This window comes from Meles meles, chromosome 4, assembly GCF_922984935.1.
Source record: "Meles meles chromosome 4, mMelMel3.1 paternal haplotype, whole genome shotgun sequence".
Taxonomy (NCBI): domain Eukaryota; kingdom Metazoa; phylum Chordata; class Mammalia; order Carnivora; family Mustelidae; genus Meles; species Meles meles.
Window position 1 is genome coordinate 8,684,014 of NC_060069.1, and position 16,406 is coordinate 8,700,419.

The following is a 16,406-nucleotide window of genomic DNA, read 5'->3' on the forward strand; positions in this document are numbered from 1 at the left end:
CTATACAAGGGAGTATTATCTGGCAAGAAAAAGGAGTGAACAGCATGGAATAACCTTGAAAACGTGCTAAGTGACAGAACCCAGTCACAGAAGAACACATTATATGATTTCATTCATATGAACTGCCCAGAAAAGACAAATCCAGAATATAAGTCAGTGGCTGCCAGGTGCTGGAAGAGGAGGAATGGGGAGTAACTGCCAAAAGGAACATTTTTTTTTTTTTTTTTTTCCCTGCACTGAAGAAAACAGACAGTGGTTACCCAATCCGTGAATATAATAAAACTACTGAACTGGTCACTTCACATGTGTGAACTATAGCCATGTGAATTATATCTCAATAAAGCTGTTAACCGGGGCGGCTGAGTGGCTCAGAGGGTTGAGCCTCTGCCTTCAGCTCAGGTCATGGTCTCGGGGTCCTGGGATCGAGCCCCACATCGGGCTCTCTGATCAGCGGGGAGCCTGCTTCCCCTTCTCTCTCTGCCTGCCTCTCTGCCTACTTGTGATCTCTCTCTGTATGTTAAATAAATAAAAAACTTAAAAAAAAAAAAAAGCTGCTAACCAAAAAGAAAAAAAGTTCACACCTCCCAGTTCTAAAATACCTTTCTGCAAACCTTTCTGCAAGCTCTTTCAATGAAGGAGCTCGTACTTTTATTGTTCCTATACAAAAAATTTAAGTGTAAATATATTCACTTTGAGAAAATCTGTCCCTCATGTATTTTGATGGACAAAAATTACTAAAAAGCTCAAAGTTAACTCCAGTACATGTTTAAACAACTAAAACATTATTTATATCATGTAATATTAGATATTACAAGTTTGTGCTACCCAACTCTAGCTTTAAGAAAACTCTGTATTAAATACCAATACTCATACTTTTATGGACCCTTTCTACAGAAATCCAAGTGTAATCTCCCTCATCAACCCTTGTGATGACAGACTGTTAACTTTATTCCCAAAGTAAAATTGTTTCTGGGACTCTGACACATTCTCAGTATCCCGATCTAGAAACAAGACAAGGGAAAAAACCTAAATCCAGACTGTTTTACTGAGGGAAGACTGATTCTGGAAGTGGTGGCTCGGGGGTTTGAGTCCTGAAACACTTCTCTGAGGTGCTAGCTTCCTGGGTGAGGCACAGACAATGAATGCTTCAGCGAGCCCTACTTCTGTTGAAACTGAGTTAAAAACAGGAGACTGACTACACTTGTATCTGGATGGAATTCTACTCAGAGGTACTGTTTTAACATGTTCACGGTCTATAAACAGGACTACGTTTCCAAAGATCATCCAGTCATCTCCAGATTCTGGACGAAAGATCTCTCTGCAACATGGAGAAGCTGTTCACACTTGGTGTCCGTATGGACTTACTTGCTGAGGTGCTATGTCTGTACTAACAAAGATGTGGGGCATTTAAGAACACATATCACCATATCCCCTTCACTAGCTATTTCCACAGGCTAGTCCTCACAGTGTCGAAGTCTAACCCAACTATCTTCTGTCAAAACTTACATATACTCTTGTTCTTTCTTCAAGGAAGGTATACGGTTTACCACCATAATCCAAACACTGTCTTAAGACTTCTCAATTCCAACAGAGGCTTCTCCATCTATAATTTTTCTCAAAGTAGTAATGCAGAGCAACAATTTCAAGTATATTGATCTTCCAATTTTCACATCAAATCATGTCCTTAGCCTCACCATCAGACTTTGGTAAACTTCATGAAATCAATATCAAAGTAACAGACCTTAAATAATTTCTTTCTAAGGACCTATTTTGTGCTCACCTTTGGACCTATTAGTTTGTCTGCTGTCATTTTAGCAAAAAGTTCCGCTGTTTGGGCTCGAACCTGTGGATGTGTTGAATTGCAGAACATATCTAGTAAGTAAATCAAAGCTCCTATGAAGGAAAGAAAAGAATTAGTGTTTATACTATAAAGAATATGACTTTTCTGATCAGCTGAATTCATTTTAAACTTTATTTCAACTTAATGGAGTATGATTTTTTAAATTATAAACCTTCCAAAGCATTCTCCTAGTTTATCAGACTGTACAGAAACAGTTCAAAGTAAGCTTCTTATTTGGAGCATGACTGGATGAGAAAGCACTATACGTTACCTTTCGCCATTGCTTCTTTGATTATTTTTGTGCTTGATGTCAAAGCATAAAGCGTTTCCAAAACAAGCTGGCGACCTGTAGGACAGAAGATATTTCAAGGAATACACCATCATCACATCAGCTGACATTTACTAGGCATCAGCTCTGGCCTGGCACTGGCCTAAGTGTTCTACAGAGCGTTATCATACTTATCTCTTCACAATAACCAGCGACAGGTATTATTATGGCCTTGCTAGGAATGGGGAAGACAAGGACCAGTTTAACCAGTCCATGGTGTCACAGCTAGTGAGTGGCACAGCTAGGTTTTACCAAGAAGTCTGACTCCAAACTTCACACTCGTAACCACTGTGCCATACTGTCTTCCTACCTCATTGATCATTAAACAGGCAAAATCTTTCCACTTCCTGGCACCACACTGAAGACGCTGGTCAGGAATCCAACATTTTTATCTGGTGCTCTGGTCTTACAGAAGTGAGTAGGAAGCAGCAGTTGCAAGACACTGCTCCAATCTAAGACATGACAGTGTCCTTCTGGACACAGCCTATACATCTCTCATCCCCTGCCATCAAAGTATATTCAGCTATTGGGCTTTAACTCTTCCAGAGTCAAACAGCAATGACAGACAGGGGACCAAAGGGGTAAGAGCTGGCAATAAGGGTGGAGGCTGCCAAGCATGAAGCTGACACTGAAGCAACAACAAAGGCTGCTCCCTGGGCTGGGCTCTGCTCACATACAGAAGAACACACATTCAAAATCCTAAGAGAAGCGACAACATTTTACTGAAAATGCACCACTGCTGAAACAGTTTCAGAGGAGAACAGTAAGTCTTTGGAGGGGATAGTAGGAAGGTTAAATATTTTATGTATCTAATATCCTTAGCAACCAGCAGGAAGACAGGTGATTTAGTCTAAAATATTAACAACAGCAGAGTAGGCTAAGCTGTCTGGATGTCAACTACTTCACCTGTAAGCTTAAAATACTGACTGGACTGTAGTTCTCAAACTATGCTTTTTGTAACATTCTTTACTTCATAAGTCAGTGTGATTTTGCATTGTTTAAAGCCTCACAAAGCTACTGAAAACCGATAAAAAAGAAAAACCAACTAAGGTTGTAGGTATGACACAAGTAATCTGCAAATGACTTTCAAAAGCTGTCGTTTTAGAGAACTATTTCAAATGTTATTTATTAAAGAAAACAACATCATTCAATGGAAATTCAACTCCATTCAAGTCACTGAAGCACTACTGTGCACAAGGCACTAAGGCGTAAAATGAAAGAGAAAGGCTCTTGTTCTCAAGGAGGTAGATAGGTGTGAGCCAAGAGCAACATGGCTTCCACGGGGTTGGCAAAGCCAAGTGAGTAATGTATTCTGACAGTCAGTGGTGAAGCTGGAGTTATACTACACTTGCCTTTGAAAAGCAATCTCAAGGTTAATTCTGGCACGAACACACACGACTGTGTTAGACAACTGCATAGCTTTTAAAAGAAGCCTATATCAGTGCAGGCTGTATTCAAGAAATAAGATAGGTATATTTTAAAAAACTGATCTCACTTTGGTGGTAATAATCTCTATCTGCATCAAATCCGTAAAGGACAAATAATGCAGGACTGAACTGTAAGCTGAAAACAAGGTAATTTTTATCTTAAGCATTTTTTTCCTATCATGTAAGAGCAATGAGGGTTCTTTACCAAACCATGGGTCAATTCTCAATTACTCAGTGCATACCATACTCAGAAAACTGAAACTGAAAAACCTAGGTTATTTTCCTTTGCTTTTGGACCTGTCTACTTCTAACTTTCAACTTTTGAAATGGTAAATACAAAATAGTTTTATTTACTGATGTAAAACATAATAAGAAGACAACTCAATATAACGAATACTACTTAAGAGATTCTAAAGTAAATATGGATATCATGTTTTGTCAGAGGTTTTCTATTTGCTATGTAACTGCTCCCTCTATAGGCTGGCCATGCTGTGGTTTCCAAAATTCCATTCATGAAATATACATACTTGATGGTAATGAATGCAGAAGAGCCAATAAATTGGACAAAACCATTGATTCAGCAATATTGTTGACACAATCTTGGTTAGATGTCACTATATTCACAACCTGAAAATTAAATCAACAGGATATTATGAGTTTGGGAAATAATTTTGGTCCTAAATAAAATTAAGTCCTATTAGTCAGACCCAAATAAGTTTGAGGCTTCCCAAAGTGAAAAAAATGTTTGGAGGAGAAAATAACTTTTAACAGTTTAATTTTAAAAGATTGGTTTTATTACTTTGATCTTTTGTGAAATAATAAAAATAATTAAAAAACCATTTATGCTCATGTATATAGTGTATATATATATTAATTTCCTATTAATTTAGAGATAAGAATTAAATGTAATTATCTAAAAAATATTTTAGAAACAAGTCACAATCTCGAGGTTATAAAGATGCCTTCAATCCCATACTGTTCATGCTCCATACTCTGTATTTCAATCACAGAACTGGGGTGGGGAGTGGTTAGGAAGATAATGATCCTCATTACTGGGACTTTCTTTTTGCTTTTAGAGGGAGACAGTAAATGTCTTCAGTGCCCAGCACAAGAGATTTAGTTTATCTTTCTGTTATAAAGGAACAGGCATGTTTTTCTTTCAAAGAAGAGGACCTCTCAAGTCTAACTTCTATAGTATACATCTAGAAGATTAATGTCACTTGAACCACGTGGTCAGCATCTTAAACCAACATGTCAGATTTCATTTAAATCTGTTCATTTAAAAAGTTATAAGGATATGGAGGAATTAAGTAGAGAAACACGCTTTCCAATTAAAAGAACATGCTTGTTAATAAGCTTTTTTGAAATTTAACTTTTATTATTAAAAATCTTTTCAACCAAAACGCAACCTAAGAACATGTTATGCAAATAATTCATAAACTACTCATAAACCTGTTACTGCAGGGTTTAATTTGGTGTTCTTTACAATAAATTGTGTATGTTACAATTAGCAGGATCATCTGAAAAATGATTCTGGGAGCTTACTCTAGATTGCCTAGACAATGAGACCCCTGTAGCCAGAGACCTCCTGCTTCTCCCAGAGGAAAAGGCTGCACACAGCTTCCCACGGGACAAGTGGTTTCATTCTCCTGAAAAAGGGACTTCCAACTTCTCTTGGACCACTAAAGCCCAAAGATTCTGGGCAGGTGACTTTCTTAGACAGCTCCTGTAAACATCGTAACAGCCCAGTTGTCTGTCTGTAACCCTCAGTGAAGAGGTTGCTTTTGTACTAATCTAATTTTGTACTAAAAAAGGATAGCAACTGAAGGGAAAGGGGTAGGTGAGTCCTCTGAACACAAATGTACAGTGTGTGGCCAGCAGTATGCCCTGGTTTCTGGGGACACTGAGAGATCAGGGAAATCCTGCCCCCTGTTCCTGTCATCTGTGGCTTCCAAGCTTCCCCAGTAAAGCCCATTCCTTAACCCACACTGCATGACACTATATAATGCATCCCAAGTTCTGATGCATGGCAGACAATGACCACACAGGGAACCACCCTGAACAACATCATGCAACACTGTTCTTCAAAATGAGTATACTAATTTAAATTCTAAGAACACATTTACTTGGCTTAATAGACAAAATTAAAAAAAAAAAAAAAAAAGAAAATACATGCAAACTTCTACTCAACTTCAGATAGTGGTTATCAAGGCCTAAAGCACGTACAGTAGTGGTAAGAGAGACAGCATGCTTTAATACAAAATTCCTTTACCTCTAAAGCCAACTGCTGCACTTGACCCGCTCCATGGACACGGAGAAGAGAAAATATTAACTTAAAGTGTCCAATGCATTCACTTTCAGAGCCTAGGGAATAAGAATAAGAGATTTATCTTTTAATTCTAAGAGATATTCTAAGTACCTACCTTCAGAAAACTGATCTACACTGTTGTTTACTATCGATTCTAAGTCTCTGACAACCCTTTCTCAACATTTGTGACATGGAATAAATGGAGTACCTTCTAAACAGCAGTAAATCTTAAGACGCAAAAAGTAAGATAAAATTTCTTAGGTTTGTTTTGTTTTCATTTCCATCCATATCCCCAGCCTTCAAGCTAAAACCAAGTATCTCAAATACACATTGCAAATGCAACTTAAAAAATAAGGGTGTAAGATAATGATAATTCTACTCTTTACCTTTAGACCTTAGACCTACCCCCTCAGCCTAAGTACAGTTTGGCAGAGTGTGACGTCATTTGCTTTTAATATAAACTGAATTAGAACTCTGTCAGCTGAGGACTACATTACAAACGACTGGATGGGTATACAAAGGGCTCCTTGTGAAAATACATAAAACTGAATACTGTTTCCATTCCTACGCACCGCAAACCCCAATCCCATATGTTTACTATCAATATGTTAATTGAAAAAAATTATTAAACATTAAGGTTCTGTGCAGTGTATTTTTCCTTTTACTATATGTTAGTGGAATATATAGTATAATCTGTAGTTTTTTAAGGCTTCAGAAGATAATTCACTAAGACTCCTCAGTTTAAAGGAGTCTGAAAATATTCTATAAATAGATTGTTTTTAAATTCATTTTCAAACCACTATACCACTGTAATATATATGGAAAAGAGCAAAAGAGTAACTGAGAGTTAATGATAAATGTTAATAAAAAGGATTTGGGGTCCTCAAGTTACTTAAACTGAATCTATATTGTTTTAGGTTTTATACACCATATTTGTTATCAAAGTTAGAATTAGAAGAAGCTTTCAAGTTTTCACTCATGCGTCTCCGTGCTGTCAGGCAAGAGTGGTAACATTTTTGGAACTATCCTCTTAAGGCTGTGTAAGAATGAAAGCTCACTTTTTTTATTTCAATTTTTATATACCAAAACCTTCAGGTAGTTTCTCAAAAATATAAGAGCCCATCTATACACAGCATTGTGTTAGATACAAGAAGAGACAAATCAGATCACCTAATAAATCAATCTAATTTAAGCACTTATATGTCAACTTATGTCATCAATATGAAATTTTGTACTATCAAGTTGTTCTGTCTTTTCAACTCATTGAGACTATTTTTTCTCTTAGAGATATGAATTCTAAACACGATGCCTTCATCTCCCCTCTTTCCACTCTACTGTTTATAGGTAAAAATATTATGAGCTCAATTCTTGTTACATTATATCAAGTAAAACATTATAACCAAGTATACTGTTTTCCTTAAGTTTCTCTGATAAAATCAAGAACTGGAATGTTCAGGGCCCTGCTATTGTAAGGATCTTACTGATCAAGGGTACAGTCACACACCTGGATTATATTTTATGACATTTCTCAGAGCCTCCAAAGCCATTTCCACTCTTGGCAAGCGGTCTCCATGTTGCTCTGACTCCACTTTTGCAGCATGTGTGATAGCCATGAATGTGTGGAGGTACTGGGCCTGGGAGCCTATATAATCCAAAAGACTTGCAGCAAATGCTTTTGGGACCTAAGTTGAGTGGAGAAATATTTACAAACATGTGTGCCCTCAGAAATAACTATGAGACTCCATAGCAACACCCATTCCCTTCCTCCCAAAAAACTTCACGGTATGGAATGATTAAATTATACATATACATGAACACTTACGGATTTGCGGGCAGAAGAAGTAAAACCCAGTTACATTAGAAAGCATTTCTCAACTTTTTTTGTCCCAATACATTAGAGATCCGATATAGTTCCATTAGGACCTTAGTATACCAATTCTGAATTAGTATATCTCTTCCTTTTACAAATCAAAGTAATTGATAGTACCGTATGTAACTTCCACAATTTGGTTATATTTTTATATTTAAAAAAATATTTTTTTAGAATATAAACTTGAAGGACAGTTTTCAAAGAGACTTCACAAATCAATGAACTCACTCTGCTTAACAGCTATTTATACATATTATTCTGTGATACATAATTTACATTATGGTTTAGTAGATTCCTTTTTTCCCAAGTGCAAACTTTAAAACAAAGCCCCAGTGGGACACCGGGGTGGCTCAGTCGGTTAAGCATCTGCCTTTGGTTTGGGTCATGATCTCAGGGTCCTGGGATCCAGCCCCGCATTGGGCTCTCTGCTCCAGTGGGGAGCCTGCCACTCCCCGCTTGTGCTCTCTCTCAAATAAATAAATTTTAAAACACAAAAAACAAAAAACAAACCAAAGCCTCACTTTTTCCCTTCTTATAGACCAACCAACCACCAAATCCTCCTTGCCACTCCCTCCAAAGAAAAAACTACAACCAAAAATTCCTACATGACCACCAAGCACTAGAAGAAAAAAAAGGCTCCTCGTTTGCTTCTGAAAGTGATTAGGGATCATCAAAAGAAATGACATGGTTTGACCTCAATCATTTTCTAAAAAATCTCTTTGCTTTCCACTGGTATCTTCTTATTTTCCTCTAATAATTGGCCAGAGAAGTACTTCTGTCTGGTGGTCTGATACTCTACATGATATAGTGAATGTGCACTTCCAGGAGAGACTAGTAAGTCAAAGGCATATGCACATGACACAGTTAGGTAGCATCATGCATAAAATATAAAAAACAGTTGGGCAAGGAATACTTATTTTCACGAATCCACAAAATAAATTCTTCAACAAGCAAAGTAAAGAGGTTTACAAATTATCAATGGTAACCACATCACATACCCAGGTTAGTGTAACACACTTGGCAAAGCACATGTATTATTTCAACTTATTTAGTGTGAATAAACTAGCAGCTTTCAATAAAAAAAATGACTGAAGGTATCAGACAAAACGAAAAGTAGAGAGCTTACCTCTAGTTGGAAAGTAGGGACTTCATTATACACCCTAACAAAAATCTCCCCCACAATGAGTTCTTTGGCATGATCACTATAGACAAACTCTGATCCGTAAGTTTTGTCACAATCACCCTTTTTAAAGAAGAAAACAGACTGTTAGATGGAAATCAGAATCATCAGGGTCTGATTTATAAATGTAACCACAGTCAGTTTAATAACTTAACAGATAAACAGCCTGAAAGTTCCATTTTTTTTCTAGAGGGAAAATGTGGTGGGACACACATCAAAGCACTCGATGCAGTATTAATGTTTATAACTAATAATATTAACTCTTGAATAGGCATGAGTTATTTTTTAGTCCAAAGGTTAATATGATAACTCATTCTAAAATTTCAAAAGATCACAGAGGTCATCCAATGAGGTGTCTTGGAGCTAATGTTTATAAAGCTAATATGACACTTGGTTCTTCTCACTCCACTCAGCACACATCTGGCCTGGTCAGCTCTAGGGCGATGGAGCTAAGAAGTGAACACATCTGGACTGGCCTTTAAAAATTAATACACTGGCATGTGCTATGCTGAGTGCTGTGAAGTGTGTAAACCTGGCGATTCACAGACCTGTATCCCTGGGGCTAATAATATATGTTAATAAAAAATGATAAAAATTAAAATAAAAAAATAGTAAAAAATAAATTAAAAAAAGAAAAGTAATACACTGAATGGAAGTGCTAGAAAATAGTGTCTCTGAAGAAAAAAAAGAAAGGAGACATGGTAATACAGAGGTTGCCACACTGGGAACTGTATCCATTTAAGGAAAAGGAAAAAGAAAAGAGGAATGGCAGAAAAACAGCACTGATGTAGATTTAGGTGGAAATTACAGAGAATTTAAGTTGGACTGAAATGTTATGTAAAGTCTATAATAAACTGCAAAGTGTTAAAGAGAAGATGCTATTACGTTTCTTCTGGCAAAAGAAGAGATGTCTAAGAATGTGAGACCTGTTCTCTCCAGCTCCGGAATTCTCAAAACTTCGATCTATAGAGTTCTATCATGAAATGAGTTAAAAAAAAAAAAAATCTTGAATAATTCAGGACATAATATTGGTCTTTATTGTTTAATAAAATCTAAGTCCATGAAAGTAACTGTCTGCTAAACCATCAAGTCTCAACCATCCAGTGTATGGACTAAGCAGGCCTTATCTTTGGCCACAGGACTATGTTGGTTATTTTGTTGTTGTTTTTTGTTTTTCACAGCTTCATAGATTCTCCACCAGAAGGTGGCAAGACAGGAGAAACTGTTCGATTTTAATACCAGAAAGCAACTCTGATGTACTGGGAAAAGAAGCCAAAGACAACAACTGCAACAGTGTTTTTGGAGATAAAAATTCGTTAAAAAGGGGAACAACTCCATGTAAACGGGACAACAACAAACACAAATTTATCATTTAATACAAGACTGCTGTTCTTACATGGGCCACCCATTAGGTGGCAAAAACCTGTAGGCTTAACACCAAATGGAGAAACAGTATGCTTCTGTCTTGTCAGTACTGAATTATGTTTCCAGAGAATACTTTTTGAGACCAAGTTTACGAAACAATTACATACCTTTTTAATCATGTTTTCTTGCTGGTATTCAAGAAACTCAAGTAGTTCTGCTCTTGTAGAATTATTCCATATCAAATAGGGGCTCTCAGTGTTGCTGTTGAGCATCTTCAGAATCTAGGACACAGAATATTACTATTTTTTAACAGTTAGAAAAAAAATAGTGCAAGTTATCATTTACTGAAACTGCTGATGACATGCCAAGCCCTGTAGTAAGTGCCTTAAGTATAATGGGCCTCAATAATTCTAACAAGTTTGTTGATTATTATCCAGTTTGCAGCTGAGAAAAATCAAAGCTAAGAGCAATCTAATGATTTGTCCCATGTCACACAACTCAGCCTTAAGTGGAGGAAAACTGGGATTCAAATCAGAGTCTGTGTGACTTCACATCCTTAACATTTGCTCTGCTACAGTGAAAAATATGAGAGATAGTTTGTGCTGAAACATTTAATAAACTCTTAGTAAACATAGGCTCAGAAAGAATCATTCCATACTACCTTTATATAAACATATCTGAAAACAAAATCTAAATCTTTCTGAAGCACACTGCTGTGAAGGGAAGCAAAATTTATGGGCAGAGAGTCACTTTCGATTTTCTTGGCCAAACCCAGGGCTACATTAAGCAATTCTGAGAGCATGGCTTCTGCTTAGCCGCCCACAGCGCTTTCCCTTTGTCTATTTGGTCCTCTGCAATTAAAAGTGAATAGACATCTAACTCTCCTTCAAATGTTTTAATACAAATTCCTGTACATTTTACATTTACAAAGCTCTATGCTAGCAGGAAGTCAGTGGGTTAATACCTTTGTCTTAGACAAAACCATCTAACTTGTTTTAAAAATGTTAACTATTATGAAGAATACATTCTTAGGAAGGACACCTGGGTGGCTCAGTTGGTTAAGTGTCTGCCTTCGGCTCTGGTTATGATCCCAGAGTCCTGGGATCAAGCCCCACATCAGGCTCCTTGCTCAGCAGGGAGCCTACTTCTCCCTCTGCCTCTCCCAGTAACTCCCCCTGCTTGTGTTCTTGCTCTCTGACAAACAAAATCTTTAAAAAAAAAAAAAAAAGTCTTAGAAGAATTGTAAAACTTTGAAAATTGTGATTTAAAATACGCATTCTGAAAAATTCAGATGGTGTTCAGACCAAGATTCTGAAATGCTTTCCCCCCCTGTAGTTTATCAACAACCTGCCAGTATTTCTGGAAAGAATGTCTCCCCAGTAAAATATATCATGCTGGTGAACACAAAACTCAGAAAAAGTATGAAGATTAAGAGTGGCATCTAAAGCTCTTCACCTCTTACTCAGGGGACACTGAAAAGCAATGGCCTACACCAAAAAAAGAGTCAGACTGAATTAAAAACAAATATGTAATAAATTCTAAGAGTACTTTATATCTGGGACACTGAGGACTTCTTCCCTTACAAAAGGATTGCATAATCATAAGAGAAAACATAAAAATAGTCTAGAATTCTTCCATTCAAGGGTAACTACAGTTACCATATTAGTACAGATCCATCCATACACTTTTTTAATACCAAAAATGGGATTTTTAGCCTTTTCATTTAAAATACTTTAAAGATCTTTTAATGTCTTTAAACATACCTTTACAATTTAGGGCTTCAGAGTATTCTAATGAATGGATTTTTATAGTTTAATTCTTTAATACCACATTCTTAGATTGTTTCTCAATGATCCTCACAGAAGAGGCCAAAGAGGTTGGTAGAGCTGTCAAAGTCATGCTTGATTTCTGTGATGAATGCATGTATATGTGTTAGCTTTTAGGATTTCAACTCTGTGTCTAAGTTAGAGACTGTTAGAAACAGCCAAAAATGGGGGTGCCCAGGTGGCTCAGTCGGTTAAGTGTCTAACTTCAGCTCAGGTCATGATTGGGGTCCCTGCATCAAGCTCTGTGCTCAGTGAGGAGTCCGCTTCTCCCTACCCGGTACTCATGCTCTGTCTCTCCTCTCTTCTCTCGAATAAATAAATAAAAATCTTGGGGGCGGGGGAGAAAGAAAGAGAAAAGAAACAGCCAAAAACAGACTCAGGGTCTCCTAACTCTCACTTCTCTGTCCATTGTGAAATACCATTTCCAAGTTCATTCTCTTTTCCTGTCTCCTTGTGACACAAGGCTGCTAAGAATTATGGTGGGCTCCAGAACCAAAGAACAAAGTTAATTTTCCCCTGCAGAAAGAGTAGGCTTGCAGACCTGATATTATCAGGATCAATCCACAATAAACTGAATTTCTTGGATGAAAAAACAAACATGATCATTCTCAATTTTTAGGCTTCCTAGAGCAATCAACATTGTTGTGTTATTCTACTATTTAAATGATCTTGGAATATTCATCAAAACCCAGGCTCCTTTGAAGCAACGTACCTCTGTAGCACTAACCACAGCAAGTTTTCTAGCAACATAGGGTGTCAGCATGCCAGCTAAACTTTTTCTTATGGTTGGATTTTCTGGGGTCGCCTGTTCTTCAGGCAGATATCCTCCAAGGCGACTTAGGGCACGGACACTCAGTTTAGCAAGGCTGTTGGCTACTTCCTGTTATAAAAAAAAAAAATTAAGACACTGAAGTAGATCTGTTATATTACATAAGTAACATGGTACCTTTATGGAATCAAAACCATATGGAAAAAAACAAAACAAAACTATTTGGGACACATTTAAGGAGCAAAAGCAAGTCCCCAACACTGATGTAAGAGCTTATGCATTAGAGCTTACTCCTTCATTTACACAAAAGGAGATCAGAATCTGTATACTCATTTATAGTCAATACAGTATCTTGTAGATAACTGGAAGAAGCACATTTGGGGGTAGGGTGGGGAGTAAGGGATAGGCAGGCAGACTTGCCTGCTAGAGAAACACATGAACGACAGGAATAATGAATGACAGTGACTAAACAAGGAGAGACAGGAAAAAATATTCAAGAAAATCAGTTAAGTACTAAAGTATCTAGGGGTGGCCAGCCCCAACAGCCCAATATTACTGGTATATTTCCCTGTGTTACACAACCGTAATTTTGCAATCATAAAGGTCACTCTAAGTAATCAAGAAAGACTGTTACATTCTGTATTTGCTACTGTAAATCCCACCATTGTATCCTTCTAGCACAAATGCCTAAGATAAAAAGTTCTGGGGCTTAAAGAGCAATAAACTTAAGTTATCTAGAAAACAGTTTATGTCTGGGGCTCTGAATAGCTGGAACTCTGCTTTGCATTAATTTGGCATTAACCTATGGATGGGTTCAAATTCAAGATTAGAGCAGTGTGAAAGTTACCTGCTGGTTTGTTTCCTCGCTTTTCTGAATGCCACTCTCTTCTAGTGTGTAGTCGTAATTAAACAGATAACCAAGCAGATGCCACAAAATCCCAGCCTGAAATAGGTGTGTCTGAAGCCAGAAATCCACAGCAAAAGAACTGACACATTCTACTCCAAGAGCAGCAACCCGTGGAATACTCTGTGAGAGTAAGAATAATAAAATTAGCAGCGCCTGGGTGGCTCAGTTGTTAAGCATCTGCCTTCGGCTCAGGTCATGATCCCAGGGTCCTGGGATGGAGCCCCGCATCAGCCTCCTTGCTCCGCGGGAGGCCTGCTTCTCCATCTCCCATTCTCCCTGCTTGTGTTCTCTCTTTCGCTGTCTCTCTCTGTCAAATAAATAAAATCTTTAAAACAAACAAAGAATGATGAAATTACAGGGTTTAAAAAGACTCCCAAAAGAAACGGGCTGGGAATTTATGTCAAGCTAGCTGTCTTACTACGCAAGATGTTTACCTCCTTGTCTATTTTCAATTCCAACTTAAATCTGAACCCAAGATCCTTTAAAGCCTAAAATTAAAAATATCCCTGTGACAAGACACAGAATTATCTTTGAAGCTAGTGGTCAAAGACTTGGGAATACAGTTGTTTTCATTTTTCGTATCTTTAATTTTTAAAAGTAGCGATAAGGCATTAACAGCAACTCACACACTAGGATCCTAAGTGTACCAGCAGTATCTTCAGCACAGGTCTGTGGATTTGCTTCCTTACGTCAGAGTTTGTATTCTTATTAGATACTTCTAAGGACATTTTGTAAATATAGCTGAGAGATTTTCATCAGATTCCTTATTTCTAGATACCTCAGGCCAGGATCAGCACCCTAATCCTGTTCTATTCCAACACAACTCATTCTCTCTGGTTATCTAAGAAATCTCTCTCCCCTTCCCAGTCACAGCTTCCATCTACCCCAGCCAGCTGCCCTCAGCACGACTGGATTGGGAGGAAGTGCTAAGTTCTCAGCTCCACAGAGCCTTTCTCACCAGGCAATTACTGACTATTTCAGGTTTCACATGGTCCTTCACTTGCACTACATCTATTTACTCTAGTCTCTCATTTCTCCTCTGCCTCTCTTCAAATGTTCAGATGAGACCCACTCTGCTATGCAAGTATCACTTTAGTTTTATTCCTTATAGAGCACCGTAAGAACAAAAGCCTCCATTTACAGTAAGGGCTCTGTGAAAAATGATTTTAGAGATCCAAATAATGCACAAAAAAATGATTTTGGGAAAAACAGCTTATTTATAAATTGGGAACTGGCTACTCACTTGACAAGAACACCCATTGCTTACTGCATCCAAAAAGCATTAAAAATGAGCTGTACCTTGCCAAAATATAGCACCCGACAGAGATCCTTGATGATGCCAGGCATTTCTGTGATCTTTTCTCGGCATTCTTCAAACTGAGCGGCCACGCTATAGCATTTGCTTATGTGTCCACACACCTGCACACAACAAAACAGAGCAAAACGAGAGAGTTACATGTGCATTCTTTATTTAAGACAGCAGAAATCAAATCAGCAAAGATTCATGAATAATGTTTTAATAGTACATATAATGCTTCAAAATTAAAAAGAACATTTCTGGGGCACCTGGGTGGCTCAGTGTGTTAAGCCTCTGCCTTGGGCTCAGGTCATGATCTCAAGGTCCTGGAACTGAGCCCCCCATCAGGCTCTCTGCTCAGTGGGGGGTCTGCTTCTCCTCCCACCCCCCACACCCCCACCTACTTGTGATCTCTGCCTGTCAAATAAATAAATAAAATCTTAAAAAAAAAAAAAAAGAAAAAGAAAAAAAGAACATCTCTATTGAATTGCCAGTATTCCTGGTTATGATTTCCTACAGATGCAGGGTTGGCAGCCAACGGCCATGCAGTGCCCAGGCCGAAATGACCATGGCCTATTTTTGCATGGCCGGGAGCAATGAATGATTTTTACATCTTTAAAGGGCTGCAAAGAAAACCACAAAAATATGCAACAGAGACTGTATAATAGCCTGAAAGTTTGAAATGTTTACTCTTTGGCCCTTTATAAAAACTGTTTGCCAACTCTGGATTAAGGTATTTTTGCCCAACCTATTAACATTGCAGAATTACAATTCTATGTATATACTGCACTTCAAAATACAGGATGAAACTAAAAAGCTTGAACTTGATTGTTTTAAATCCTAAAATCCGCTGGCATTAAAAAAAGGATCACATAACACCAAGGAAATAGAAACAATCATCAGAAATTATTACCAACAGTTATATGCCAATAAGCTAAGCAACCTAGATGAAATGGATGCATTCCTGGAAAACTATAAACTCCCAAAATTGAACCAGGAAGAAACTGACAACCTGAATAGACCGATATCTAGTAATGAGATTGAAGCAGTGATCAAAAACCTCCCAAAAAACAAGAGCCCAGGACCTGACGGATTCCCTGGGGAATTCTACCAAACTCTCAAAGAAGAAATAACACCAATTCTCCTGAAGCTGTTCCAAAAAACTGAAGCAGAAGGAAAACTTCCAGACTCTTTTTATGAAGCCAGCATTACCCTGATCCCCAAACCAGGCAAAGACCCTACCAAAAAGGAGAATTTCAGACCAATATCACTGATGAATATGGATGCAA

At 37.7% G+C, this 16,406-nt stretch overlaps 1 protein-coding gene across 3 annotated transcripts in view; it reads right to left on the bottom strand.

Annotated features, from left to right (window-relative positions):
* Positions 1 to 16,406, bottom strand: part of DNAJC13 (DnaJ heat shock protein family (Hsp40) member C13) — a 129,773-nt gene that overhangs the window by 17,573 nt on the left and 95,794 nt on the right. For all 3 annotated transcript variants that reach the window (XM_046001672.1, XM_046001673.1, XM_046001670.1), the window contains 10 exons: positions 15,120 to 15,239; positions 13,761 to 13,940; positions 12,857 to 13,024; positions 10,486 to 10,599; positions 8,900 to 9,016; positions 7,408 to 7,585; positions 5,868 to 5,959; positions 4,123 to 4,222; positions 2,112 to 2,186; positions 1,781 to 1,893 (listed from right to left, as the gene is read on the bottom strand). In XM_046001672.1, the coding sequence (XP_045857628.1) occupies positions 1,781 to 1,893; positions 2,112 to 2,186; positions 4,123 to 4,222; positions 5,868 to 5,959; positions 7,408 to 7,585; positions 8,900 to 9,016; positions 10,486 to 10,599; positions 12,857 to 13,024; positions 13,761 to 13,940; positions 15,120 to 15,239 (1,257 nt within the window). The remainder of the gene's footprint in view (positions 1 to 1,780; positions 1,894 to 2,111; positions 2,187 to 4,122; positions 4,223 to 5,867; positions 5,960 to 7,407; positions 7,586 to 8,899; positions 9,017 to 10,485; positions 10,600 to 12,856; positions 13,025 to 13,760; positions 13,941 to 15,119; positions 15,240 to 16,406) is intronic.